Source organism: Hylobates moloch, unplaced genomic scaffold, assembly GCF_009828535.3.
Source record: "Hylobates moloch isolate HMO894 unplaced genomic scaffold, HMol_V3 SCAFFOLD_5, whole genome shotgun sequence".
Classification (NCBI taxonomy): domain Eukaryota; kingdom Metazoa; phylum Chordata; class Mammalia; order Primates; family Hylobatidae; genus Hylobates; species Hylobates moloch.
The window spans coordinates 109,664,353-109,692,038 of record NW_026652280.1 but is presented as its reverse complement, the minus strand read 5'-3'; the positions used below and the strand labels follow the sequence as shown (position 1 = coordinate 109,692,038).

General features: G+C 37.5%; 1 protein-coding gene across 5 annotated transcripts in view; it reads right to left on the bottom strand.

The window, feature by feature from the left end:
- SPAG17 (sperm associated antigen 17) overlaps positions 1 to 27,686 on the bottom strand; it is a 238,684-nt gene that overhangs the window by 78,307 nt on the left and 132,691 nt on the right. For all 5 annotated transcript variants that reach the window (XM_032154861.2, XM_058439406.1, XM_058439405.1 and 2 more), the window contains exons 19-25: positions 25,972 to 26,153; positions 24,261 to 24,352; positions 12,409 to 12,645; positions 11,339 to 11,450; positions 9,896 to 10,048; positions 7,391 to 7,504; positions 1,141 to 1,316 (exon numbers count right to left, since the gene is read on the bottom strand). In XM_032154861.2, the coding sequence (XP_032010752.1) occupies positions 1,141 to 1,316; positions 7,391 to 7,504; positions 9,896 to 10,048; positions 11,339 to 11,450; positions 12,409 to 12,645; positions 24,261 to 24,352; positions 25,972 to 26,153 (1,066 nt within the window). The remainder of the gene's footprint in view (positions 1 to 1,140; positions 1,317 to 7,390; positions 7,505 to 9,895; positions 10,049 to 11,338; positions 11,451 to 12,408; positions 12,646 to 24,260; positions 24,353 to 25,971; positions 26,154 to 27,686) is intronic.

The window sequence follows — 27,686 nt, the reverse complement described above, 5'->3', positions numbered from 1 at the left end:
TTTTAAGCCCTGCATGCATTAGGTATTTGTCCTAATGCTCTCCTGCTCCTTGCCCTTGACCCCCTGACAGGCCCCAAGTGTGTGATATTCCCCACCCTGCGTCCATGTGTTCTCATTGTTCAACTCCCACTTATGAGTGAGAATGTGTGGTGTTTGGTTTTCTGTTCCTGTGTTAGTTTGCTGAGAATGATGGTTTCCAGCTTCATCCATGTCCCTGCAAAGGACATGAACTTATTCTTTTCTATGGCTGCATAGTATTCCATGGTGTATGTATACCACATTTTCTTTATTCAGTCTATCATTGATGGGCATTTGAGTTGGTTCCAAGTCTTTGCTATTGTAAATAGTGCTACAATAAACATATGTGTGCATGTGTCTTTATAGTAGAATGATTTATAATCCTTTGGGTATATACTCAGTAATGAGATTGCTGGGTTAAATGGTATTTCTGGTTCTAGATCCTTGAGGAATTGCAACACTATTTTCCACAATGGTTGAACTAATGTACACTCCCACCAACAGTGGAAAAGCAGAACCATCTTTTGATCTTTGTTTTATTAGATCTTTGTTTAGAGTCAAAGTGTGTGTGTGTGTGTGTGTGTGTGTGTGCACGTGTGTGTGTTTACTATGATGAAGGGCTAGGGGTAATAGGTGGACTACTCTTTAATCAGAGGTGGGCTGTCAGTCTTGTTAGATTCTTAGCACATCAATATCTAAGACCAACTTGACCAAATGAAACTGATTCCATTGTTTGGTTAAATATGTTTTTCTTCTAATTGTTATTTATCACAGTGGAGCTAAACAAAGTATTAAAAATAAGGAATGGCAGAAACTTGACCAACCAAAAGCAAAGAAAACCCAAGAAATAGAGTGGATAAAAGGTTGAACTAAGTTTTTCCAAACTTTGAATGAATGACCTGACACAACTTATGTATGACAATATGTCTCCTGGAGTGGTAACCCAACTTTTGTGTACAAATCCTTCTTGTCTATTCAAAGTTGAGACTACAAGGGATGTTAATGTATCTGCACAATAAAACGTATGCACTATAATAACACTATTGACATAAGTCATGGTTTTAAAAAAGTTAACACTGAAGCAGAAACAGAGTTTGGGAATCTATGGCAAGGTTCGTTTACCTTTTTCTCTTCTTCTTTTGGGTGCTCTTCTTCTTTAAGGGATTCTTTGGGTTTTTCTTTGCCTTTTGTTTTCCCTTTAGCTTTGCTTTGAGGAACGGTCACTATAACAGGAACCACTGTTGGCGTGAGTGCTGAAGGGATATTCAATATTGTTTCTAAATCAGGATCCTTATCTTCTATAAACAGAAAAAGTAAAAATGAAGTTGATTCAACATTCATATTTGATATCCTTGTGAAATAACATTTACAACTCAAAAATTTACACAAGTTGACAACAATTTTTACCTCGCTAAATATGATTTATCAGTTGGATAGATTTCAGGAGTAATGAAGTTGGTTTGCAAATCAGGACTGTAGTTAGAAAATTTGAGGTATTTATTACTTGGATATGCTTCACTGAGTCATTATTTCTCATGTTCTTGCCTTCCCATCTACACTGTAAACTCCTTAATGATAGGGCATTAAACTATATCTAAATTTATTTGAGAAATATTTGAGAGGCTCTTATGTATAAAATGTTTAGAGCAGCAGAAAATAATGAAAAAAATGTGCAAAAGTCCTTGTAGAGTCAAAATAGTCTAAATAAGATCTGCGTAAATAACCAAACATAAAGGCTACTAAATATAAATAGAATAAATGGTATGAATAAGAAAATCCAGAAAAGAAACTTGTATGTGATAAACTTGCTGGGTTTTAAAGGATTGCCAGAATTCTAAAAGGAGAGCTCATGCTAGGAGTAATTATGTGGGGAGCTCTAAAGCATCCTGTGTGTCATGAATTTTATTTTCCTCTGGGTTCCAGAAAAACATTCTCTGAATCTTTTACCTCTATAGTCAATTTTTTTTTCTCAATCTCCTCTACTTACTCTTTTGTCAGTCCCCTAAATGTTTTTATTTATTATTATTATTATTTTGAGACAGAGTGTCACTCTGTCACCCAGGCTGGAGTGCAGTGGTGCAACCTCGGCTCACTGCAACCTCCTCCCAGGTTCAAGCAGTTCTTGTGCCTCGGCCTCTTGAGTAGCTGGGATTACAGGCACCTGCCACCATGCCTGGCTAATTTTTTTGTATTTTGAATAGACACGGGGTTTCACCATGTTGACCAAGCTGGTCTCGAACTCCTGACCTCAAGTGATCTGCCTGCCTCGGCCTCCAAAGTGCTGGGATTACAGACATGAGCCACCATGCTCGGCCAATCCCCTAAATGTTTTTAGGTTGCAGGGTTTATTATGTTCTCAATCCTGCTTGCCTGTAATAATTACTCATGAAATTAGAAAAACAACATGCTCAGGCCCCACCTTGACCTACTGAATCAGACTCATTGGAGATGAGGCCCAGGCACTTGTATTTGTGAAACACTACATGTGACTGTGATGCACAGCTAGGGCTGAGCAACTCTCTTATATATATTAGATCTGGATGATCTCATTTACCACTGGGGCTTCAATTGTCATCTACATGCTAATGACTCCAAAATTAACATCTCAAGGCATGACCTTCCTTCTCACTTCCAGACCTATATTTCTCACTTTTTTAAGGCATCTCCCGGTTGTGGTGCTACAGACAATTCAAACTCAATTAAGTCTCTCTTCTCCAAAGCAGATTAAGCCCCCTACATTCTTAATTTCAGTTAATACCATGAGCAATTATGCACTCTGTTCCCCAAGTTAGACATTGAGATCATTTGCATTTACTCTTTTTGACTCATCCTACACATCCAACCAGTCATCAAGGCCTAAGATCTTCCTCCCAAATTATGCCTCTTCTATCTATTCCCATTATCTTATTTCAGGGTCCCATAATTGCTTGCTGGGTCTTCTGCAGCAGTTTGCTAACTGATACCACAGCACTTCCAATACCACCACTTCAGTGTACTCTCCAAACTACCATTAAAATTATGCTCCTAAAGTAAAATATGATCATGTCACCTCCCTTACTTAAAGTCCTCTGCCACTCACTGCTTATGTAGGGCATGTAACATTCTTCACAATCTGGTCTTCACCTACCTCCACTGCAGCCACACTGAACTTTTCACCTTTCTGTGAAGATGCCATGTTTTGACACAATTGTGTGTTTATTAACATGGTTCTTAAGTTCTGGAATTCCCTTTGCTCGTTTCTGTGCCTGGATAGTTCCCACTCTGTGGGGAGCCAAATTCACATGCCCATGCATTGGCAAAGCCTGCAGACAGGGAAGTAGGTGGCATGGCAAAGACCTGACCACTGAAGATCCTGTCATGGGTAGCTTCCTGTTCTTACCAGATCAGTGAAGCGCTGTGAATGGCTTTTCATAGTTAATGGTTAGCACAGGACAGACTGCGGAGGCCACATCAATTGAAGACAAAAGCAATTATTGTCTGGACTTTTGACCTCTGGCATGTATAAAAGCACTGAATAAACCAGAGCTTGTGGCGCTTCCCTATCAGGGGACCGTCCCTCCTAATCCCGCTTCTCTGTGTCTTTCTTTCATCATTCCTCTCACTACTTCTTGGTGCATCCCTGAATAACCCCTGCAGCAGGACCGCAAGAGGTGGCGCCCGAACAGGGACCCGAGAAATACTGTGAGAAGAACGCCCAGTTCTGGTAAGTTCTGCAGAAGTTGTGAGTATAAACAGTTGTGGGCGCATAGTCATACATTAGGAGTAAAAATGGGACATTCTGGTTCTAAGGAACGAGCTCTTTACATTCAAGTGTTGCAATCTATGATGCATGCCCATGGGGCTTCTATAAAAACTAAGCAGTTAGAAAAATTCTTGGAGACAGTACAAGAGGCATGTCCTTGGTTCCCCGAGGAAGGCACTATTAACATGGATACCTGGTCAAAGGTAGGGGAAGGCCTGCGGAAGCATTATACTCTGCATGGCCCTGACAGAACTCCTGTAGACACCTTTGGGCTTTTTAACCTGGTCCAGGAGTGCCTTGTGCCTTGCCCTGAGGCTTACAAGCCCCTTGGGACAACATCCAGTAGGGAATCTTCTGCCCCTATCATGTCTGAGGAAAAGTTGGTTGTTGGTCATCAACCGTCTCCAAGAGATGAGAAATTGTCTTGTGAGGAGACTGAAAAATTACCATTGCCTACTTCTCCTGCTTCACCTCTGCTTTCACCAGGGGAAGATGAAGAGGCCCTGGTACGTGCTTTTGCAGCTACCTTTATTAAAAAGCCCCCTGGGGCTCCTAATGCTTGCTTGCCTCCCTTAAAATTGAGCACCTTGCCTGCAACTGTTATGTCTCCCCTTGAAGGGGCTCTTCATCAAGCTCGTATGTCAGGGGAGACTCTTGAGGGTTTTCATGCCTTCCCTGTCAGGCTTGACCCACAAACAAATCAGCAACATCACGAGCCTCTGCCTTTTAAGACTTTAAAGGACCGCAAGACCACTCAGCTCTAAAGTCCCATCTGAAATGCTACAATTTCTCTGAAGTATGTGCTGACTGTTCCCAGTACTCTCTTTATGTATAATTTCTAGCACTAAGACAGTTATTATTGCTCTATTTATATGTTTTCCTTGTTCATTAGACAGTGAGTTCTTTGTGTAGATGTACCATGATTTAATTCATCTTAGTGGCTCAGTGCCAGCAAGTTGCTTGACCCATAGAAGGTACAGTATATAAACAAGTGAATGGTGTTCAGTTTCAGGCATCTGGAAATTCCCCCCTCTCATCCCCATCCATTTACTAATATTCAGTAAATATTTATTGTGTACCTACTACTATGTACTGTATGTACTGTGAAATGGATAGCCAATGATGGATGAGACAGATAAGGAGTGTATAATTTAGTGGGTAGTTCAGATTAGAACCCCTCAGGTACAATGCTGTGTGTTCAGTCTGTGATAGAGGAAATACCGAGTGCCTTAGGAACCCAGAAGAAGGGAATCTACTGCAAAATGTCTTTGTACAGTCTACTGTGGCTATACTGAACACTTCACCTTTCCATAAATGGAAAAGCCTTTCTATGCTTTTACACTACTGGACTTTTACACACGCTATTCCTGGTATCTACAATTCCTTTCCTTCCATTTTTTGCATAGGCAATTCTCACTCACCTCCAAAGATCCAGTTCGCATACTACTGCCACTTACTCTGGGAAGCATTTCTGAGAGCAAGTAACACCTCTATGCTGTGGCTTGCAGGATGGGAGGAAGTTTAATTGTTGAAAGTAGTGGTGCACATGTCAGGAGAAAGTATTCTGAGTAGTGGTACAGCATGAGAAAATGGGCAGATGTAAGAGACAGCATAGTTTATTCAAGGAACTGAAAGGCACAGAAATAATAGGGTAGGAAGGTATACTTCTCTATGGGAAAACAGGTCAGGTTCGTTGTCATCCAGGGTTTGGGTAAAGAAGGTAAAACATAAGTTGGGGCCTGATTAATATTAAGATTAAGATTAAGATTCTTAATTTTAGGTATATTCACTAGGCGCCCTGAAAGGCAGTAAGAAGCAAGAATGACCTATTCCTCTTAGCAAGAAGGTACAAAGTAGTGTCCAAAGATGAGATTGGGTTTCTTTATATTTTTGCCTATTGCATAGCTGTACTGTCTACTCTTTGTTTGTCCAAAAGGATACTAAATTATGTTTAGCTGTGTCTACCCAATTAAAGGGGGAGAACTGGAATGGAAACTTGTTAAGCCATTAGCAGATAAAGTTCTTAAATATCAGTTATATATGAATCCTTAGGAAATGTGTGTGTGTGTGTATATATATGCATATAATTTTTACAAAGATTTATACCTTCAACTTTTTAAAAAAACATATAGGATGTAAAATATTACTTATTATCTACACTACAAACATTTTCAAATGCCATATTTATAACTTGAAATTAGGAACATCTGTTTAAAATGGAATTATTACATATTAATTTAAGGGCTAAATCAAGATTAAGAAAATCACTCAGGAATAGGAGCAACAAAATTGATAGTAGGTATAAATATCTTAAGCCAAAATAATGATAACCTATATTAAGAAGAGGTAGGAATTTTTAGTGACTGGGTAGTGATAATGGATTTTAATATGTAATTTGTTAGGCATCAAATGACTTCTCCAGTTGCTGATTTAACAACAAATCAAAGGCAAAGGCAAAATTAAAACACAAAATCTCCAATAAAGCAAAAATACTAAGAAATCTAATGGACTCTCAAACTCAGTAGAGTTCTAGGATATTTGACACAAGGTAAGAAATAAGATTATAATCATCCATTGAAAATTTGTCTCTGCAAAAAAGAAACTATATAGAAAGACAGGTAATTGGATCACCATGATCTACTCTAACATAAAGTTTTAAGTTTATGCACCACAGAGTTTACCCTTTGATTTTATAATACTTTAAGAAAATATGTTGTGGCAGATCCCTCTAAAATGCATGGGAAGCCACAGATTTCCTAATTGGTTCTTGGTAAAGTGACATCCTATTTTGTGGTTTGTAAAGAAACAGCTTCCAGTTGGATAATTTCTTTATTGAAAATGGGGTAGAAGGCCAGGTGCAGTGGTTCACGTTTGTAATCCCAGCACTTTGGGAGGCCAAGGTGGGAGGATCACTTGAGCACAGGAGTTTAAGACCAGCTTGGGAAACATAGTAAGACTTCATCTCCACCAAAAATAATTAGCCAGGTGTGGTGGCATGCACCTGAAGTCCCAATTACTCAGGAGGCTGAGATGGGAAGATTGCTTGAGCTCAGGAGTTTGAGGCTGCTGTGAGGCATGATTGTGCCACTGCACTCCAGCCTAAGTGACAGAGCAAGATCCTGTCTCAAATAAGAAAGAAAGAAAGAAAGAAAAAAGAAAGAAAGAAAGAAAAAAGAAAGAAAGAAAGAAAGAAAGAAAGAAAGAAAGAAAGAAAGAAGGAAGGAAGGAAGGAAGGAAGTGGGGTACAGAAATCTTTCAATATGTCCACTTCATAGCTCCTTTAAGGCTAATGTCCTGAAGCACACTGAACAGTTCTATAATAACAGGATTCACAAAGAAAACCAAGAGGATTCCTTATCAATTTATGCTTTCTTTTACACCCAACTAAAAGGCTCATTTTTATGGGGTAGTTAAGAAGGATAACTGGTATATATGAGTGTATATACATGTATACACACACACACACACACACACACACACACACCCCTCTTCTATTACCATCCTGCAGGAAAAACTATGAGGAGCATTAAATCACAACATGTTATTGACAAGTGAGCAGACTGAGAATGGGCAGTGGCAGGGACCCTTGGCTGTGGGGCACACTTATCCTTTCTGTTGTGTTCATTTCACCTGGTGCCATTCCATTTGATCCATAGTAACTTATCGAGAGGCAGATTCCATTTTCTAAGGTGGCAGAAAAAGATCCAAACTTGCTGAAAGCTTTATTCTTTGCATCTGATACTTCTAAAATACAAAATCAAATCAAGAACATTTTCATTTAATTCAAAATAAATATAACTAAGACTCAGTGGGAAGGCAGCGAATGGAGTTCATAGTTGGTCTAACACAGTCAACTTAAAAAATAATTGGTTTAGCTTGACCATGCACTCAGGGTTGTTAGAGGTAGGGTGGAATTACAAAGATAAGAACATGAAACTCTTGTTTTAAGGACCTTAGGTTAAAGTGAAGTGAGGAAATCAATGGGTTGATGGCATAGCCATAAGCAGATTATTCATCTGGTAGGTCATCCACATGGCTTTTAAAATTAAAACCATCAGTTCAGTTTCAGTTTCCCCATATTTTAAAACATTTTTTAAAAATTCTCACATTTAAACTTTTTTACATTTTAAAACATTTAAAAATTTAAACAATTTAGTCAAACATAATTTTAAAACAAAATTGTTAAGGTACTTTTTTTTCTTTACTCAATTTTTAGGTTTAGGGGGTACATGTGCAGGTTTGTTACATGGGTAAACTGCATGCCACTGGGGTTTGATGTACAAACAATTTCATCACCTAGTTAGTGAGCATAGTACCTGATAGGTAGTTTTTTGATCCTTACCCTCCTCCCAACCTCCCCTCTTAAATAGGCCCCACTGTCTATCATTCCCATCTTTATGCCCATGTGTACTCAGTGTTTAGATCTACTTATTAGTGAGAAAATGCAGCATTTGGTTTTCTGTTCCTGCATTAGTTCGTTTAGGATAATGGCCTCCGCTGCATCCATGTGCTGCAAAGTATATGTTTTAGTTTTTCGTGGCTGCATAACATTCCATAGTGTGTATGTACCACATTTTCTTTATCCAGTCCACCACTAATGAGCAACTAGGTTGATTCCATTTCTTTTCTATCATGTATAGAAAACACACATCTGAAGGTATATGTAAAGAATTTGTGAATTTTCTGACTTGTTTTATTTTCAGTTCACCATTTCCTCTATTATCAGATAATAAAGATGGAGCAATATTGATTTAAAATAATGTAACTCATGCAAAGATAATTTTTAGACTGGGAAATTCAAATGAACCATGGAACAAAAGGTAATGCTTTAAGAGAATGAAAAGAGAAGCCACAGAGTTGGAGAAAATATCTGCAAAAGACATATCTGTTAAAGGACTATTACTCAAAATGTATGAAGAATTCTTAAAGCTCAATAACCAGAAAATAAAAACCTGATTAAAAAATGGGCAAGAAACTTCAACAGACACTTCACCAAGGAAGATATACAAATGGCAAATAAGCATATGAAAAGATGTTCGATATTATTTGTTATCTGGAAAATGCAGATTAAAACAAGATACCACTAGACACCTTATAGAATGGAGAAAATCTACAACAGCAAATAATGGTGAGGATATAGAGCAACAAGAACTTTCATTCATTGCTGGTGGGAATGCATAATGGTACAGCCAATTTGGAAGACAGTTTGGTGGATTCTTCCAACATGAACTTACTCTTACCCTATAATCCAAAAGTCACACTCCTTGGTGTTTACCCAAGGGAGCTGAAAACTTATGGCCACACACAAACCTGTACACGAATGTTTGTAGCACCTTTATTCACAATTGCCAAAAGTTGGAGGCAACCAAGATGTCCTCCGGTAGGTGGGTGGGAAAATAAAATTGTGGTATATCTAGACAATGTAATATCATTTAGTTTTCAAAAGAAATAAACTATCAAGCCATGAAAAGACATGCAGGAAACGTAAATGCATATTACTAAATGAAAAAAGTCAATCTGAAAAGGCTACATAGTGTATAATTCCAACTACATGCTATTATGGAGAAAGCAAAAGTATGGACAAAGTAAAAAGATCAGTGATTATCAGGGGTTAGGAAGGAGGGAGAGATGAATAGACAGAGCACAGATATTTAGGGCAGTGAAACCACTCTGTATGATACTATAACGGTAGACACATGCCATTATACACTTGTTCAAACCCTTAGAATGCACAACACCAAGGGTAATGTAACTTTAGACTCTGGGTGATAATGATATGTTAATGTAGGTTCATCGACTGTAACAAATGTACCACTCTGGGTGAGGCATGTTGATAGTGGAGGAGGCTGTGCATGTATACGGGAAGAGGGTATTGAGAAATCTCTGTAACTTTTGTTCAATTTCGTCAGGAACCTAAAACTGCTATAAAAAATAAAATCTGGTAAAGAAAAAAGATAACACTTAATGTCCATTAGGGTTCAGTTCAGGAAAATAGGCATCTTCATGCACTATTAATAAGAGAGTGTATTGGTAGAAACTTGAGAAAAAGAACGTGCAATGAGCCATTTAATGGAGTGGAGTGGACAGAGACAGGAGAATTAGTCAGAAGACAGAAACCACTAAACAGCTGCTTACCTGTTTCAAGACTTCGTTCCTCATCTCCTTCTTCTTCCTCTTCTAAATAATCATCCCCTTTCTCTTCCTTTTTCACAATTTCCTTAGGGTCGTTTAAATGAATTATAAAATTGTGCTTATCCTTTATCACTCTCACTTTGATAAAAGTCGGGCCTGAGGAGGAACCATAGAATAGAAGATGGGCTGATTAGGATGCCACATTAAGCTCCTCGATAAGATGATTACACAATGCTGCACAGAAACTAACACAGGAACAGAAAATCAAACACTGCATGTTCTCACTTAGGAATGGCAGCTAAACATTGACAACACATGAACACAAAGAAGAGAACAATAGACACCAGGGCTACTTGAGGGTGGGAGGAGGGTGAGGACCAAAAACTACCTGCCGAGTACTCTGTTTATTACCTAGGTGATGAAATAATATGCACACCAAAGCCCTGCGATACACAATTTACCTATAGAACCAACCTGAATAGATACCCCTGAAACAAAAATAAAAAGGCAGCATAGAATATAAACCAGGGAGAGGAAATGCCTAGAGATGTCAACACCTCTATAAAAGAATGCCTAAGGAAATAAAGTAATGGTGGAAGTCTAGGCATGAATGGCAGGTAGACCAAGGAGGTATTTGCAGGCCTTGTAGTCACATTTCAAACCCAATTTCAGAAGAGAAAATGAACTGGCTGAGGCAATGTATGCCTATAATCAATGTTATAATTCATCAAATTATATAATTAATGTGAAATGGTTTTGCAACTTATAAAAATTATGTGTTAGTTATAGTAGCTATTATTATTGTGGTCGTTAATAAAAATTTTTCCAACAACCCATTCTCTTTTTTAGTGTTTGGACTCATTTTTCTTCTTTTTGTTTAAAAAAATGGCTATTTCCTTTCAATTTGGACTGAGCTATCGTCCCTCAAAATTGACAGGACTAGGAGAAAATACTGAATTTACTATGAATCACCTGAAACTTATACGCATTGTATGCATATACAAGTCTTAGTAAGAGCTACAATAGATGGATATTGGAAGCAGGCCCCAAGCTCTGTGCTCCAGTGCTACACCAGAAAAATGCAGTAAACTCACAGAATGCACTTGGCTTCTGGGATAACAAGGTGTGCTATAACGAATATTATTAATTAATTGCTTATTGCAGTTACTATTACTATTTACCAATTGTATGGAAGTATTTTAATATTTTAACAACTGGAATGGTCATATTAGCATGTACCAGCTAAACTCTTGACTGGCGTATGCCTTGTAGAGTCAATTATAATAGAAAAAAGTGTGAAGTCTGAAAATGCCACTGTGGCACCTAAATGTATTGTGGGGGACAGAATAACACTCTCGCCTATCAAACTCAGGAGTAGAGGGCCCCTGGTTATCTGAAATGCATTATTATCTTTCCAATCATTAACCAGTTGCTTTCAAAATGTACCTTTTTCAAACATTGTCTTTTCCACTTCAATCTGCCCGCCATCAGAAGGATACAGGTAGTAACTTGACCCTGAGATTTGAGTGGGTATATTTCCCATATTGTATCCGTGAAACTAGAAGAGAAAATATCATGCTTTGAGTGTGAAGCTGCAATAGACAAAAATCAACTTATCAGTGTTAGCCAACTAAAGTTGCCACAAGCTTAATTTCTGCTAAGTGGTATGTCTGTCACTTTGCAGACTCAGAGGCCAGTGTTCATATTATTTTTAGAAACATCTATGGTGTTATAACAGGCAGAATTAAGATCTATTATGTTAAACACTGTTCATTGGCACATTCTCATAACCTAATAAAAACTGAATCATCATACTATTGTCAAGGCAGTTCAAGAAGAAATCAGGCTCCCATTCACTGGTTGTTAATTTTCTGTTTAAAGTGAACTGATGCTGGAGAGAGTGGACACTCCACTTTAGGAGGTCATATGTAGAAGACATTTTTTACCAAGTGTTGCTAACAGAGGTCCAGGGGATTTAATGCATGCTAAAACTTGAGGACAACTGGTTTAGAGGAGTAGCTACAAAGCTCAGGGGCTGTTAGATTTCTTTCCATTTTTTTCCCATCAGGTTTTCCTCAACAGCTAGCTAAGAGAGAACTGGCAAAGGGAAGGTTTTACAAAAGCATACAAGCCAGAAACATGATTGCCCACAAAGAGACAACAAAATGTAGTCAGCAAGTCTCATCATCTGAGACAGATAAAGCCAACTTTTGTGTTCACTTATTTACATATATCTATAAGAATGCTTTTGTGTCAAATTTCTGTCTTTATTGACCTTAGCTAGGTTCGTGGCACTCAAATAAATACTGGCCTGAGAGTGTTTTCATCTTGATGATTGGTTAGAAACAAGGTTCTAGACATCAGGGGTGGAATACGGGTTTGAGCTCATTGATACCAGAAGAAACCCTAGGCTTACTGTGGGGTAGTGAAAACAAAGGAATCTTACAATAGCCGTATTTTCCCAAAACAATTGGGAATAGCCCAAAGAGACTAAGTTTTACAAAACTGGAGTTTACCGGGTAAGTTATCTCAGGTTCTGGTTGGTGGGGGGACTCTTCTGTTACATTTTGGATCTTTATTTCTTCTTCTTTAGATTTCTCCTTGTAAGGTGATTTTTTCTTCAAAGACCTACTATCTTCTTTCTCTGCATTATCCTTGCCTTTCTTTTTACCGGCTTCTTTACTCTTCTCTGCTTTCTTTTCTTCCCCTAAGCGCTCCTCTTCTGCCAATCGATCTTGCTCTTCTTTCCATGCCTGTAAACACATTTAAGAAATTTAACAGAATTTTGAAATGAATTAAACATAGGTTCCATTCAGGTTCATTTTGGAGAATATTTAACATGATTTTTGTTAGTGTATCTCTGACAAATCAAAATACTGAACTAGAAACCTTGATGTCATCCTTGATTCTCTTTCTCACTCAACTTCTGTCTACTAAATCCTGTCAATTCCCCCTTTGAGATCTCTCCTCACTTCAGCTTCTTCTCTCATGCTTTATTTTGCAATTTCCTTGGTTCAAGTCTTCATTATCTTTAGCCTGGACCATTGTAGCAGCCTCTTAACTGGTCTCCCAGTCTCCTGTCCTCCACATGAGTCTGATCTTTAATTTAGGTCCTAAAGATAGTTTATTAGCAATGTAGAAGACTAGATGTTCAGAGAAACATTCCTGGGACAAAATAATTCAAAAATGATGGATAAAATAGGTAAAATGATGGAGGGTAAGTCTCCCCTAAGCACTCCTAACCACAAGCCTGTCCTCACATAGACTTGTGGCCAAAATACAGATTACCTTAACATTTCATTTTAAAACAGTTATTGAGGTAGGAAAATAGGGTCTAGAGGCAGGGAACATAAGGCTGATTCACACTTCAGCTATGACAGGAAATATCCTCTCCCAGGGTATAGGCCAAGTAAACAACTTTGTAACTTTACTTCATTCTCTCCACTTACATAGCGCGTACCCCAAGTAACCAATGGAATCCTCCAGTGGGTATTTAAATTCTCAAAAATTTTGTAACGGGGCCTTTGAGCTCCTATGCCTGGAACTACTCCCACACTGTGGTGTGTACTTTCATTTTCAATAAATGCCTTCACTCCTTCCTTGCTTTGTTTATGTATTTTGTTCAGTTCTCTGTTCAAGACTCCAAGAACCTGAACCCCTCCACCGTTAACATTATGATTTGATATAAGCTCACAAATGAAAATCACAAAACATGCAGAAATAAACCACTCTGAGTAAGAAACAAACTGTGAAATCATATCTACAAAGACTATAGATATTGTAATTGCCAAATAGGGAATATAAGGTAAATTTTAAAACACGCTCAAATAAATAAAAAGAAGTATGAAAAGCATAAGTCAGAAAGAGGATTATCAAAAATGGCAAGGTGAGTTTGAAAGACTTCTTGAAAATGGAATTGAATTTTTGAAAAGGCAGTATTGGAACAGATAATACCTGAGACACTCCGAGAGCTGAAGACGTTCATCCTAACATTAAGGAAGACCAATAAATCAAAGACAGGAAATAACATTGGTGTATTGGACCTAGCTCATATTAACTTAAAAGAGTTTGTTGTTAAATTTTTAGAAATTTTGTGAGCCAACTGTTAACCATGACCATCATCTAAAAATTACATAAATTTGCAATTAAGCAAAGTATTAAAAACAGGCAATAAAGACTCAAAACTTACCACAATGTAAGTATTTTGTGACATTTCACTATTGTCTATGCTCTGGAGTTTATTTATGTCAATTGTAATAGTATCATGACAACATTATATAATGGTGTGCTACTGCATAGCACTGCCACCCTCAGTATTGACACATGGTAGCTTGAAATCAGCTATTGTAGGGGTACTTACATTAGAAATATCAGCAAATGCTACAAGTCAGGACTGATTGATCGTTTATTATCTAGATTTAAGGAAGCGATGGAGATCATGTTAATAATGCAGACTAGCTGTTATATTGTTACTAGCACAGAAAGTTGAGGAAATACTCTTCCAGTATTAAAAAACTATTACTTGATTCAGCAAAAAAGTTGCTAATGTTATTGACAAATGAGTGAGACATATCCTTTCTTTGTTTCACTTTTGTCTTACTTGTTAACATAAATAAAAATATCAACATTCATATTAGAACTACATGTGTTTATAAATTGTAATCATAGGTTGGCTAAGGATATAACAATTTAGCAAAAATCAATTTGTAGAAATCAAAATGCTATCTGGAATTTATGGGTAGCTATATGGAATTTACACAAATAATATATGCTTTATTGTTATATGTAAATTTTGTACTATATATACTCTATATCAGAAACATTAATAACTTATGTACATATATGTATACTTTTATTTTCCTAGAGAGCTACTGCTTAAGCATTTACCAGCACACCACTGAATGTTTTCAAAGCAGCTAGAGAGAAAAGATAAACTGTCCACTTTGGGAGGCCAAGGCGGGTGGATCACATGGTCAGGAGTTTGAGACCAGCCTGGCCAACACGGTGAAACCCCATCTCTACTAAAAATACAAAAATTAGCTGGGTGTGGTGGCGGGTGCCTGTAATCCCAGCTACTCAGGAGGCTGAGGCAGGAGAATCACTTGAACCCGGGAGACAGAAGTTGCAGTGAGCCGAGATCACACCACTGCATTCCAGCTTGGGCAACAGAGCAAGACTCTTGTCTCCAAAAAAAAAAAAAAAAAAAAAAGATAAACTGTCTATAAAAGAATGACAAATTAGATGGACAATCAACTTGTTAACAGCCACAATGTGTCAGCAAGGAAAATGTGGAAAAATATCTTCAGAGTTTATGTAGTTTGGATTTGTGCTCCTGCTCAAATCTCATGTGGAATTGTAATCCCCAGTGCTGGAGGAGGAGCCTGGTGGGAGGTGATTGGATCACAGGGGCAGATTTTCCCCTTGCTGTTCTTATGATAGTGAGTTCTCAGGAGATCTGGTTGTTTAAAAGTGTGCAGCACCTCCCCCTTCATTCTCTTCCTCCTGCTCCAGTCATGGAGGATGTGCCTGCCTCCCCTTCCCCTTCAGCCAGGATTATAAGTTTCCTGAGGCCTCTCCAGCCATGTTTCCTGTACAGCCTGCAGAACCGTGAGCCAATTATATCTTTTCTTAATAAATTACCAAGTCTTAGGTAGTTCTTTATAAAAATGTGAGAAAAGACTAACACAAGAGTGATAAGAGGAAATTAAAAAGCCAACCAAGAATTTTATAAATGAAAACTATGTTTAATGAGTAAGGGCAAAATAAAGTCATTTTTCAGATAAGTAAAAACTGAGTTTAATAGCAACTGTGATACTGGGGTATAATAAGAGACAGATATTTGGTCATCATTCCTGGCTCCTCTCACAGAGCCCCTAAGTCCCTTGGCATTTCATAAGTGATAGGAGCATCTTTTGCTCTAATGAGGCAACTCTTGTCATGTTCTTCAGGATAGGATGTGGGCTGTCCAGAAAGACCAAACCTTGATTAGAAGTTTGGGACTTTCAGCCTCATCCCCAAACCCCTCAGGAGGGAGGAGGAGCCAGAGATTGAGTTAATAATCTATCAGGCTCACATGATGAAACTACCATAAAAACCTCTAAACGACAGGGTTTGGAGAGCTTCTGAACTAAGTTGGTGAATGCATCCATGCTCTGGGAGAATGACACACTCCACTTCCATGGGGACAGAAGCTCTTGTGCTTGGGACTCTTCTGGACTTTGCTGCATGTACTACTTTATCTGGCTGTTCATTTGTACCCTTTATAATATCTTTTTATAATAAACCAGAATAGTAAGTACAGTGTTTTCCTGAGTCTTATGAGACATAAGCTTTCTAGATAGTTATCGAACCCAAGGAGGTGATTGTGGAAACCTCCAAATGAGTAGCCAAGTCAGACAGAAGTGTGCGTACCCTGGGCACCCAATACTTGTGATTGGCATCTGAAGAGGAAGCAGTCTTGTGGGAGTGAGTTAATCTACGAGGTCTGTGCTAACTCTGGGTAGCTAGTGTCAGAATGGAATTTAATTGTAAGACACCCAGTTGGTGTCTGGAAAGTTGCAGATTCATTTGGTGTGGGGAAAAAAATATCCACAAATTTACTGTCAGAAGTATTGTGAGTAAAACAGTTCATAGCAACAAACTGCCAGTAAAAGAACTTCTAGAGCAAATACTCCCGGAACATAAAGAAGGAATGCCCAAGAAAACAAATGGTAAGTATGGAAATAAAGCTAAAACAACATGGACTATATACAACAATTACAATGAGTCCAGGCATGGTGGCTCACACCTGTAATACTAGCACTCTGAGAGGCCCTGGAGCAGGTTTGCTTGAGCCCAGGAGTTCAAGACCAGCCTGAGCAACATAGTGAGACTCCATCTCTACAAAAAGTTAAAAACTTAGCTGGGCATGGTGGCACACTGCTATAGTCCTAGCTACTTGGCAGGCTGAGGCAGGAGGATCATTTGAGCCCAGGAATTTGAGGCTGCAGTGAGCTATAATCATGCCACTGCACTCCAGCCTGGGTGACAGAGCAAGAACCTGTTCCTAAAACAAAAAATAAAATATAAATAAATAAATAAATAAAGCAATTACAATGATAATGTTTAATTTGTAGGAACACAAAAAAATCAAGATGAAACTAAAGCATCAGTTTAAATCATTTTAATAGTTCCTGGTATTGTTCTGAAAGAAAAAATATTTTATTAAGTTCAGATTTTATTAAATTATACTGAAATTAAGTTAAATTGAAATGATATAACAAGTTAAATTTCTAGAGCAATCACTAGGAGAAGAAAAAAGGTGCATACATATTAAACTTCCTATAAAGGGCCAGAGAGTCAATATTTTAGGGCCAAGAGGCAAAATCGAGGACATCCATGTAGGTACTTATGCAATGAGAGAGAAAAGAAATTTATACAATTATTTTATTGACAAATAATTGAGTACAATTTTTAGTAAGGAGAAAAATAGAATTCTTTTTTTGTGTGTGGGGGGAATAACATTTCACTTATTTAGAGTGAAAATTAATGTTTCCTATTATCAAACTGATTGCAAAATGGAAAGAGGAAAATAAACTCAATACAAAGAAAGCAAGAAAGGAGGAAAAGAAAGGCTCATAGAGAATACATAAAATAGGTTAGTTGAAGAAATCCCAAACATGTCATTAATCAGAATGGATATAAATGGAGTGTGCTCTCCTGCTAAACGTCAGTGTTCATCAGACAAGATTTTTTAAAATCTAGTTTATAGTCCTTGTTTACAAGAAACACACTTAAAATATAGTTTTTGTTGCTCTTGTGAATAAAATTTATTATGTGTTATGTTTTCTAATTGGTTATTGCTGGTGAATAGGAATGCAGTGATTTTTTTCAACGTTGATCTTGTCTACACCTGCACTTCCTCAATTCTTTTTAAAGTCAACACAGAGTGACATCAGCAAGATGGTGGAATAGGACTTTCCAGAATTCATCCCTCACAGAAACACAGATTTTAACAACTACCCACACATGAAAATAGCTTCACAAGAGCCAGGAAAACCAGGTGAGAGAGTATAGCATCTTAATGTAGCTTGGAATTAAGAAGACACAGGCTGGTATCTGCAGATCACCCCTCCACGCCTGCCCCAATGCCAGGCCAGTCCCTGCAGACTCAGGCTCTAGGCCCACCTCACTGCCAGGCCCACCTCAGTGGTCCCATACTCCAGGCTGCCTCTAGCACCAAGCTGGCTCCCCATGGCCCCAGGCTTCAGGCCTGCCCCAGCAGACTCAACCTCTAGGTCCTTCCTGGTGCTAGGACAGTTCTCAGATCCCAGACTTCAGCCTGGCTCGTGCAGATCCAGCTTCCAGGCCCTCCTCATTGCCAGGCCAGCACCTACGCTCTCCAGCTCCAGACTGGCCACTGCTGACTCAGGACCCACTCTGCCTTACTACCGGGCAAACCTCTGCAGCCCCAGGCTCCAGGCTGGCAAGTGCAAAACCTATCCTCCAGAAACCCCTGGCACCTGTCAATATCCATAGACCCAGCCTCCAGGCTGGCCCCTGTGGACACAGACGCCACAGTGCTAGGTCAACCCATGTGGCACCAGGTTTCAGACCAGCCCCTGAGGCCTCATGTTCCAGCAGACACAAGGTCCAGGCCTGCTCTAGCAGACTGAGGTTCCAGGCCCATCCTAATAGACCCGAGCATTGGGCTGGTTCCTGTGAACCTCAGCTCTAGGGCCACCCCTGCAGAGTCAGGTGCAGGCTGGCCACATGGTTCTAGGACCCAGGCCTGTCCTCATGGCTCAGCACCAAGTCAGCCCCATGCTCCAGGCTGGTGCCAAAAGCCCCAGGCTCCAGTGGACCCAGGCTTGCCTCCATGGACTCAGGCTCCATGCCCATCCTTGTGGACCTATTTGTAGGCCCATCCAAGTCTCTGGCCAGTTCCTGCAGACGGAGGCTCAAGGTCTGCTTCAGTGTCAGGTCAGCACTCAAGGACCCAGACTCCAAGCCCACCTCCATTAACCCAGTCAACAGATTTACCCCAGTGGACTCTGGTGACAGGCTGGCTGCTGCGGATTCAGGATCCAGGCTTGTCAGAGTAGACCCAAACTCCAGGCCCACCTCAGCAGACCCAGGCTTCAGGCTGAAGCCTTCAGACCCAGAAAAGATAAATAAAACAATTCAACTTTTTGTTAAAAAATTAATGAAACTAAATTTGTCTTTCAAAAGGATAAACATGATGAACAAACTTTTAGCTAAACTAAAAAAGAGATGACTCAAATAAATAAAATTGGAAATAAAAGAGGAGACATTACAAATGGTACCACAGAAATACAAAGGATCAGCCAGGCGCAGTGGCTCATGCCTATAATCCCAGCACTTTGGGAGGCCAAGGTGGGCAGATCACAAGGTCAGGAGTTCAAGACCAGCCTAGCCAATATGGTGAAACCCCCTCTCTATTAAAAATACAAAAATTAGCAGGCATGGTGGTGTATGCCTGTAGTCCCAGCTACTCGGGAGGCTGAGGTAGAAGAATCGCTTAAACCCAGGAGGCAGAGGTTGCAGTGAGCCAGGATTGTACCACTGCACTCCAGCCTGGGCGACAGAGCAAGACTCCATCTAAAAAAAATTAAAATAAAAAATAAAATACAAAGAATCACAGAGAGTATTATGAATAATTACACACCAACAAATTGATAACCTAGAAGGAATGGATAAATTCCTAGAAGCATACAACTTACCAAGACTGAGTCATGAGGAAATATAAAACTGAACATACAAATAACAACTAAGAGACTGAATCAGTAATAAAATGTCTCCCATCATGAAAAGCCTAGGACCTGATGTCTTTACTAATGAATTCTCTCAAACGTTTAAATAACTAATACAAATTCTTCTCACCTTATGAAAAAAATCGAAGGGAAGAGAATACTTCCAAACTCATTTTATGAGGCCAACATTACCCTGATACCAAAGCTAGACAAGGACATTACAAGAAAATAAAATGACAGGCCATTTTCCCTGGTGATGTTAGATGGAAAAATCCTCCAAAAAATTCTAGTAAACTGAATTCAACAGCACATTTGAAAGGCTCATTCCTCATGATTAAGTGTGATTTATTCCTGGGATGCAAGGATGATTCAACATATTCAAGTCAATAAATGTGATATGCCATATTACAGAATGAAAGATAAAAATCATATGATCATCACAATAGATGTGGAAAAAACATATGACAAACTCAAATATCCATGCATAATAAAAACTCTCAAAAAAGTAGATAAAGAGGAAATGTATCTCAACACAATAAAAATGTCCATGCTACCCAAAGTGATCTACAGATTCAATACAATCCCTATCAAACTTCCAATGTCATCTTTTCACATAAATAGAAAAAATCCTAAAATTTGTAGGGAATCACCAAAGACTCCTAATTGCCAACACAATCTTGAGCAAAAATAAAAAAAACTAGAGGTATTGTTACAGTAGGTAGCTAGTCAGGCATGAGCAGGGCAGATGAGGGCTGCCCCCCGTCACACACAGCAGGAATGCCAGATGACCATCAGGTGATGGCCAGGCGGTTGTTAATTGTCTCTCTAAAATAATAAGTGGTCACAGCTGGTGCCAGGGAAGGAGGCAGCTCCCAATAGATGGAAAACACCTGAAACTGGTGATCAGCAGCTTTCCAGCGAGACCTCAGGACTTGGGTGAGTGGGCTTAAACATGTGCATTAAGAGGCAAAATAGTGGAGTTTAACTGGTATATGACCTTTCTCTAGGAATGCTAGACTGGTAAGGGAAGAACGCCTCAAATGAGCATGTGTACAACTCCAGAAACCATACCGTGCATGCTCCCCTCCCAAGTGCTGGCAGGCCACTGCACATGTGGACAGCCCACCCCAAGGGAAGAATCATGGGAGAAGTGATGCAAGACCCTGGAAGTATGCCAACATTTAACACACCAAGTCAAAAGGTCAAACTGTGCACTTGATCTCTCAAGTCACCTGCTTGGCCTTCTTCCAAGTGTACTTTATTTCCTTTCATTCCTGCTCTAAAGCTTTTTAATAAACTTTCACTTCTGCTCTAAAACTTGCCTCAGACTCTCCTTCTGCCTTATGCCCCTCAGTTGAATTATTTCTTCTGAGGAGGCAAGAATTGAGGTTGTTGCAAACCCATATGGATTCGCCACTGGTAACAGTATCACACTACCTGATTTCAAAATGGTTAGCTATAAAGCTATGGTAATCAAGACACCATGGTACTGGCATAAACACAGAGATCAATGGAATACAATAGAGGGCCCATAAATAAATCCATACATGTACAGTCAATTCATATTCAGCATAGATGCCAAGAACACAAAATTGAGGAAGACCAAGTTTTTCAATAAATGGTGCTGGGAAAACTGGATATCCACATGCAGAAGAATGAAATTAGACTCTTACCTAATGTGCATGCACAAAAAACAACACAAAATGGATTAAAGACTTAAATGTACGTCCTGAAATTATGAAACTACTTACTAGAAGAAAACACAAGAGAAATCTCCATCACATTGTTCTGGGCAATGATGTTGTGAATATGACCTCAAAAGCACAGGCAACAAAAACAAAAATAGACAAATGGCATCACGTTAGACTAAAACCTTCTGCACAACAAAGAAAACAATCAACAAAGTGAAGAAATAACCTATGGAATACGACATAATATTTGAAAACCTGCAACTGATAAGGAGTTAATATCTAAAAATACACCTAAGGAACTCAACTCAGTAGCAAGAAAACAAATAACCCAATTAAAAAATGAGCAAAGGACCTGAGCAGACATTTCTCAAAAGAAGGCTTACAAATGTCCCACAGGTTCATGAAAAAAAATGCCCGGCATAACTAATCAGCAGGGAAATGCAAATTAAACTCATGATGAGATACCATTTCACACCAGATAGAATGGCTGTGAGAAAAAAGACAAGATAATAAATGTTGGGGAGGATGTGGAGAAAAGAGAACCATGGTATACTGATGATGGGAATATAAATTACTACAGCCACTATTGAAAGCAGTATGGCGGCTCCTCAAAAATTAGAATTAGAACTACCATATGATCCAGCAATCCTACTACTGGGTATACATCTAAAGGATTTGAAATCAGTATCTTGAGAAGGTATCTGCATGCTCATGTTTATTGCAGCATTATTTACAATAGTCTAGATATGGAATCAACTAAGCATCCATCAACAGATAAATGAATAAAGAAAATGTGAGATACACACACACACACACAATGGAATACTATTTTATGTATATATTCTGTAATACTATGTATACATATATTACATTATGTACATACTACATTATGTATTGTGTATGTATATATACACAAAATACACAATATATAATAGTATTATATAATAGTATGTATAGTTATAATATATAGTATAATTACAATATATAATATGGTTTATATATTATTATATAGTGTAATATAATATAACATAATACTATTATATAAACTATAAAATATATACTATTATAATATATAAACTATTATAATATATAATAGTGTGTGTATATATATGTATATATATACATTTCTTCTTTAGAAAGAAGAAAATTCTGTTATTTGTGGCAACATGGATGAGCCTGGGGGACATTATATCAAGTGAAATAAGCCAGGGACAGAAACACAAATAGCACATGATTGCACTTATATGTGGAATCTAAAAGAGTTGAACTCACAAAAACAGAGAGTAGAATGGTGGTTACCAGGGGCTGCAGGAAAGGGGATCGGGAAGATGTTGGTCAAAGAATGTGAAATTTCAATTAGACAGGAGGAACAAATTCAAGAGATCTATTGTACAACATGATGTCTATAGTTAATAACGATGAAATGTATACTTGAAAATTGCTAAGAAATTAGATTTTAAGTATTCTTGCCACATAAAAATAATAACTATGTGAGGTAATGCATATGTTAATCAGCTTGATTTAGCCATTTTATAATATGTACATAATTCAAAACATTATATTGCAGAATATTACACCAGAAATAGATACCATTTTTTCTCAGTTAAAAAATAAGTAATAAAAATAAGTTTTTAAAAGCCAACATAACCTTAATACCAATGCTTGTTAATAACAACACAAAAGTCTATAGACCAATTTCATTCACCATGGATATAAAAATTCCAAATAAAATGCTATCAAATCAAATGCAGCTTTTTATGGAAATAATAATATGCCATGAACATATAGTACTGTAATTTTTATCTATTATGTACATAAAGATGTTCCCAGGAGATTATTAAAATTAAAATTACTAGGTTCTACTCTCAAAGATGCAGTTAGGATGGAGTAAAGGAATGTGAATTTTACTAAGACCCTCCTCCCACCAGGCACTCTTAGGCGATTATGATATATGTAGTTATGTGGGATGATAACTAAACTTAAGGAAACAATGGATGAGTTTTTTATAGAAATGCAAATGCAACTCGTGTTGTTAAATCAATCTCTATAATTCAATATATCAACAGAAGAGGAAAACTAACAAATATTAGTCTCAAAACAAATAGTTTAAAAATTAATAAAGTTTGGCAGTAATTAACAATAAAGTTGATGGTATGGCATGTAATTTTCTGTACTATTAATATCCAGAAACCGGAGGCTCACCAAAATTAATCAACTTTGTTTAAATGTTTATTGCATGCTCATGGGGGTTGGGAAGTTGGCTCTTGCTTACCCAATATTAAAGCTTACAACAAAGCTATCATAATTAAAATAGTATGGTACATGCATAGGAATAATTAAGTAGGTGACTGAAACAGAATACAACATTCAAAATTGAATTCAAAGAATAAATGGGTGCCTAATATGTGATTTAATCAACACCCAAATTCAGTGGGGAGAATTAATGTTATATGTAATTAAAAAGTACTAGTAAAATAGCCTATCTGGACAAAGAAAAAGTAAGACCTTTACATTATACTATATAAAAATACATTTCAGATAGATATCTGAATATAAAAAGTAAGTCTATAAAAATATTCTAAGAGAATGCATAAAAATATGTATGTATATCTCAAAGTGGAATCAACCCGGTAGAATCAATAATATAAAAGCCCTGAAACCATAATGGGAAAAAAAATGACAGCGTTTTTAAAAAACTTTTTAAAAATAAGCTATAGCATATACACAAAAACGCAGAAATAGCACAAATCAAACACTTCTGTAAATACCAGCAGGTCAAAAAGAGATGGTCTCCAGCTTCCAGGAAGCCATCCTCATGCTTCTTCCCAATCACGATCCACTCCCACTGCCCCAAAGGCAACCACTATCCTTTTCTGTAATACTTTAGTTTTGCCTGTTTTTTAAACTTTATGTAAGCTGAATTACCTTGAGAGAGCCTTCTAAAATGAAAGGAATCTTTTCCTTCTCTTTTTCTTTTTCTTGAGCTGATATCTCTGTTTTGCTGATTCCTTTGTTACCTATAATCAGACAAAATTAAACTTCTTAGTAACTCTTAAATAAGATATCATAGAAGGATCAAATCTCTGGGTTAGATGAGATCTCAAAGGCTTTCAAGTTGAACTTCTCATTTATTTATCTCTGATTTTTTTCTTGCCATCTCTAGAATGAACATCTGAAATGGGACTGAGCCACATCAGTGATGGGGAACTCAAGTTTCTGGGGACAGTGCATTCCATTATCAGTGTGTTGATACGTTGCAGCTTTTATTGAACTGCAGTCTCTCTCTCTCTAAAGCTTTCACCTAATAATCTTAGTTTACCACTTTAACAATAAATCTAACATTTCCATCCATATTGAAGCCCTTCTTTTGCCATTGTAGTCATTCTGTTTTGAAGACTTATGCTTTTCTGTACTTGAGAGACCTGAAATCGAATACAATATCTATCAGGTGCATCCAATCCCAAATTAACCATTATCTAGATTTTCACAGGTTTTTGGTCTTTTCAGTAGAATTATAAAGAAAAGGTAGTAAACGCACATTTTTTTCTTACTAATAGGGAGGTGTGGCTCTAGACATGAGTGTAAGAGGGCAGCCCTACCCATTTTTTTTTTTAATATAGTCCTATCTATTTCTTTTTTCTTTCTTTTTTTTTGTTTAGGTACTTAATGCTCTCCTTCTGGGTCCCCATCAGGACCCAGAATTGATAGATTATACAACCATTTTGGTCGATACAGTAAAAGGTTCATCATTAACTTGCTTTTATATGGTTTACTTTAAAATCATGCCATGTACAAACTCCTTTGGTAATTGATAGAGGTTGCCAAAATTTTGGAAATTATGTAGCGTTGCTTCTTTATGAGAAATCCCTCTCACTTTGGCTATAATAAATGAATATTATTAACAAGGAGTCCGTTTTCTTTGCACAAACTTAATGAAACATGATTATTTTCTAGATGAATTATCTCATTGTTTCACTTCTTTTCTTTATCAAGTATCTTTCTAAAAGTCTGTTTTACTCTCTTTGTCACCATCTTCCCCTTCTGCCCACAGCCTCAAGGCCACAATAACACAACATAACCACCACAACAACATCATCAACAACAAAGGTATATATTGATCCAATATCCTGTCAAGTCCCTGCCAGAGGCCTCCAAAAATCTCTTTCCCATTATCTTTAGATTCCTACACCTGGTTAGTCTTGGGACCCTTCTGTTTGCTGTTCTAAGAAATATCTTGTTTTAATCTCAATGTTGGTATCTATAATTGTTCAAATAGACATCTACTAACTCTGAATTTACCTCTTATATTGTCAACAAATCTTAGCTTAATTTACCAATCCTACCAATAAAGGCATTTGGCATTTCTCTAACATGTAAATTTGATCTGCACAACAGATGGAATCTTCCAGATTTGACAAGAAGTGGGGTCAATACAAAAAATATTCTATTATTGCACTCAGGTACAATCCCATATTTGGAATGCAGCTACTCTATTTACTAGAGAAAGTGAAGAGTCACAGGAGCTTTTTTGGGTAATTCTTTTTAATGTTGAAAATATTCACAGTCTTGATTAAATTAAGAGAGAGAAGAATGTTCTTGAATTTTATTCTATGTATAAGTTGAACTGGTTACTTACTTTTAGAATTTTTAAGGGAAAAAATTTTGCTAGCAGAAGTAAGTTTGGTATTAGCAGAAGATTTCAATTCCAGCTCAGCTCTGGTCCTGATGATTTCCTCATTTATTTTAGATTCCTGATATATAGCTTCTTCTTTTGTAATCCAATCTTGAATAGATTTTGCAACAAGTTCCAAATAATTCCTAAACAAAACAATAGCAGACGTCAGTTGAGTTACTATGAAAGTCAATAAATACTAAAGATATTGACTGTGCAAATAAACTTTTCACTCATGTCACAACTATAATGAGTTTGAATATATCCTAGATGTATTTTGTACAAAATAGTCAAATACAAATAGCCAGTGAACATATGAAGAATGCCCTTCATCAACAGTTAAAGACATGTAAATTTAAAAATGAGATCTTTCATCTGACTCACTAGGCTTTGGGTTTAAGAAATAAAAAAAGAAATAAGATCTTTCCACTGAAGTAAAGGATTAATAAGTTTAATAACACCAAGAGTTAATGACAGTTTGAAGAGATGATCACTTTCACCACTGTTAGTTGGAGAGTAATATAATGCAATCTCTTTTTCGGGCGATCTTATAGCACATTAGGAACTTTTAAAATTGAGGCCAATTAATACTCACTGGATTAACTAAATCACTATAGCTTTGCTATGAAACTCACTGACCTTATGAATATGCGCATCTTAAATACTATTCTCTAACTGCTTGTGCATTTATGCTTTCATTGGCAATTTGTTGCTTACCAACAGTCATATTTGTTCCCAAATTCATTCACGTCACTTATACTGACTAGTGTAATTATTTAAATTAAATGTTATATACACTTATATGAACGTCCAAAGAGAGTTGTTTCTGAAGACATTAGTTATAAGATTTAGATTTGACAATAAAAATTAGTTATTGTCAAATTATGTGGAAGTGAGGCTTAAGGTTTTGAAAAAATAAAGCTAGATGGCTTATATACGCAGGTTGTTTAATAGTTTTCTTTCATTCTTCATCCTTTTCAGATAAACTATAAATGTAAACTATGAATTATGGGGGTACCCAACACCTTCATTTAGAAGGTAATGGATATCTCAAACTCAACATGTCCCCAAATGAACCCTTGATCTACTCTAACCTGCAGCATCCAAATTCTCTGGCATTTTTAGTTGATGGCAAGTCTACACTTCCAGTTAAACAGGTCAAATAAATACCCTGATGTTCTCCTTGATTACTCTTATTTTCTATTTTCTTTCTTTTTTTTTTTTTTTTTTTTTTGAGACTGAGTCTCGCTCTGTCACCCAGGCCGGAGTGCAGTGGCGCAATCACTTGGTTCACTGCAACCTCCGCCTCCCGGGTTCAAGCAATTCTCCTGCTTCAGCCTCCCGAGTAGCTGGGATTACAGGTGCCCGCCACCATGCCTGGCTTCTTATTTTCTTATATTCTTCCAATATGTCAGGAAATCTAAATTATTTTGTAAATTATTTTAAAATAATTTTAAAAGACATGTATTTATAATATATTCAAAATCTGCTGACTTCTCACCACCTTTACTGCTATTACCCTGGTCTAAGCCATTAGCATCTCTTGCTAGGATTTCTGCAATAGCCTCCAACTGGTTTCCCTGCTCCTACCCTGGGCCCCCAAAGTATATTCTCAACATAGCAACTAGGGTGATCCTTGTAACTCTTAAGTCAGATCATGTCTTTCCTCTGCTCAGATC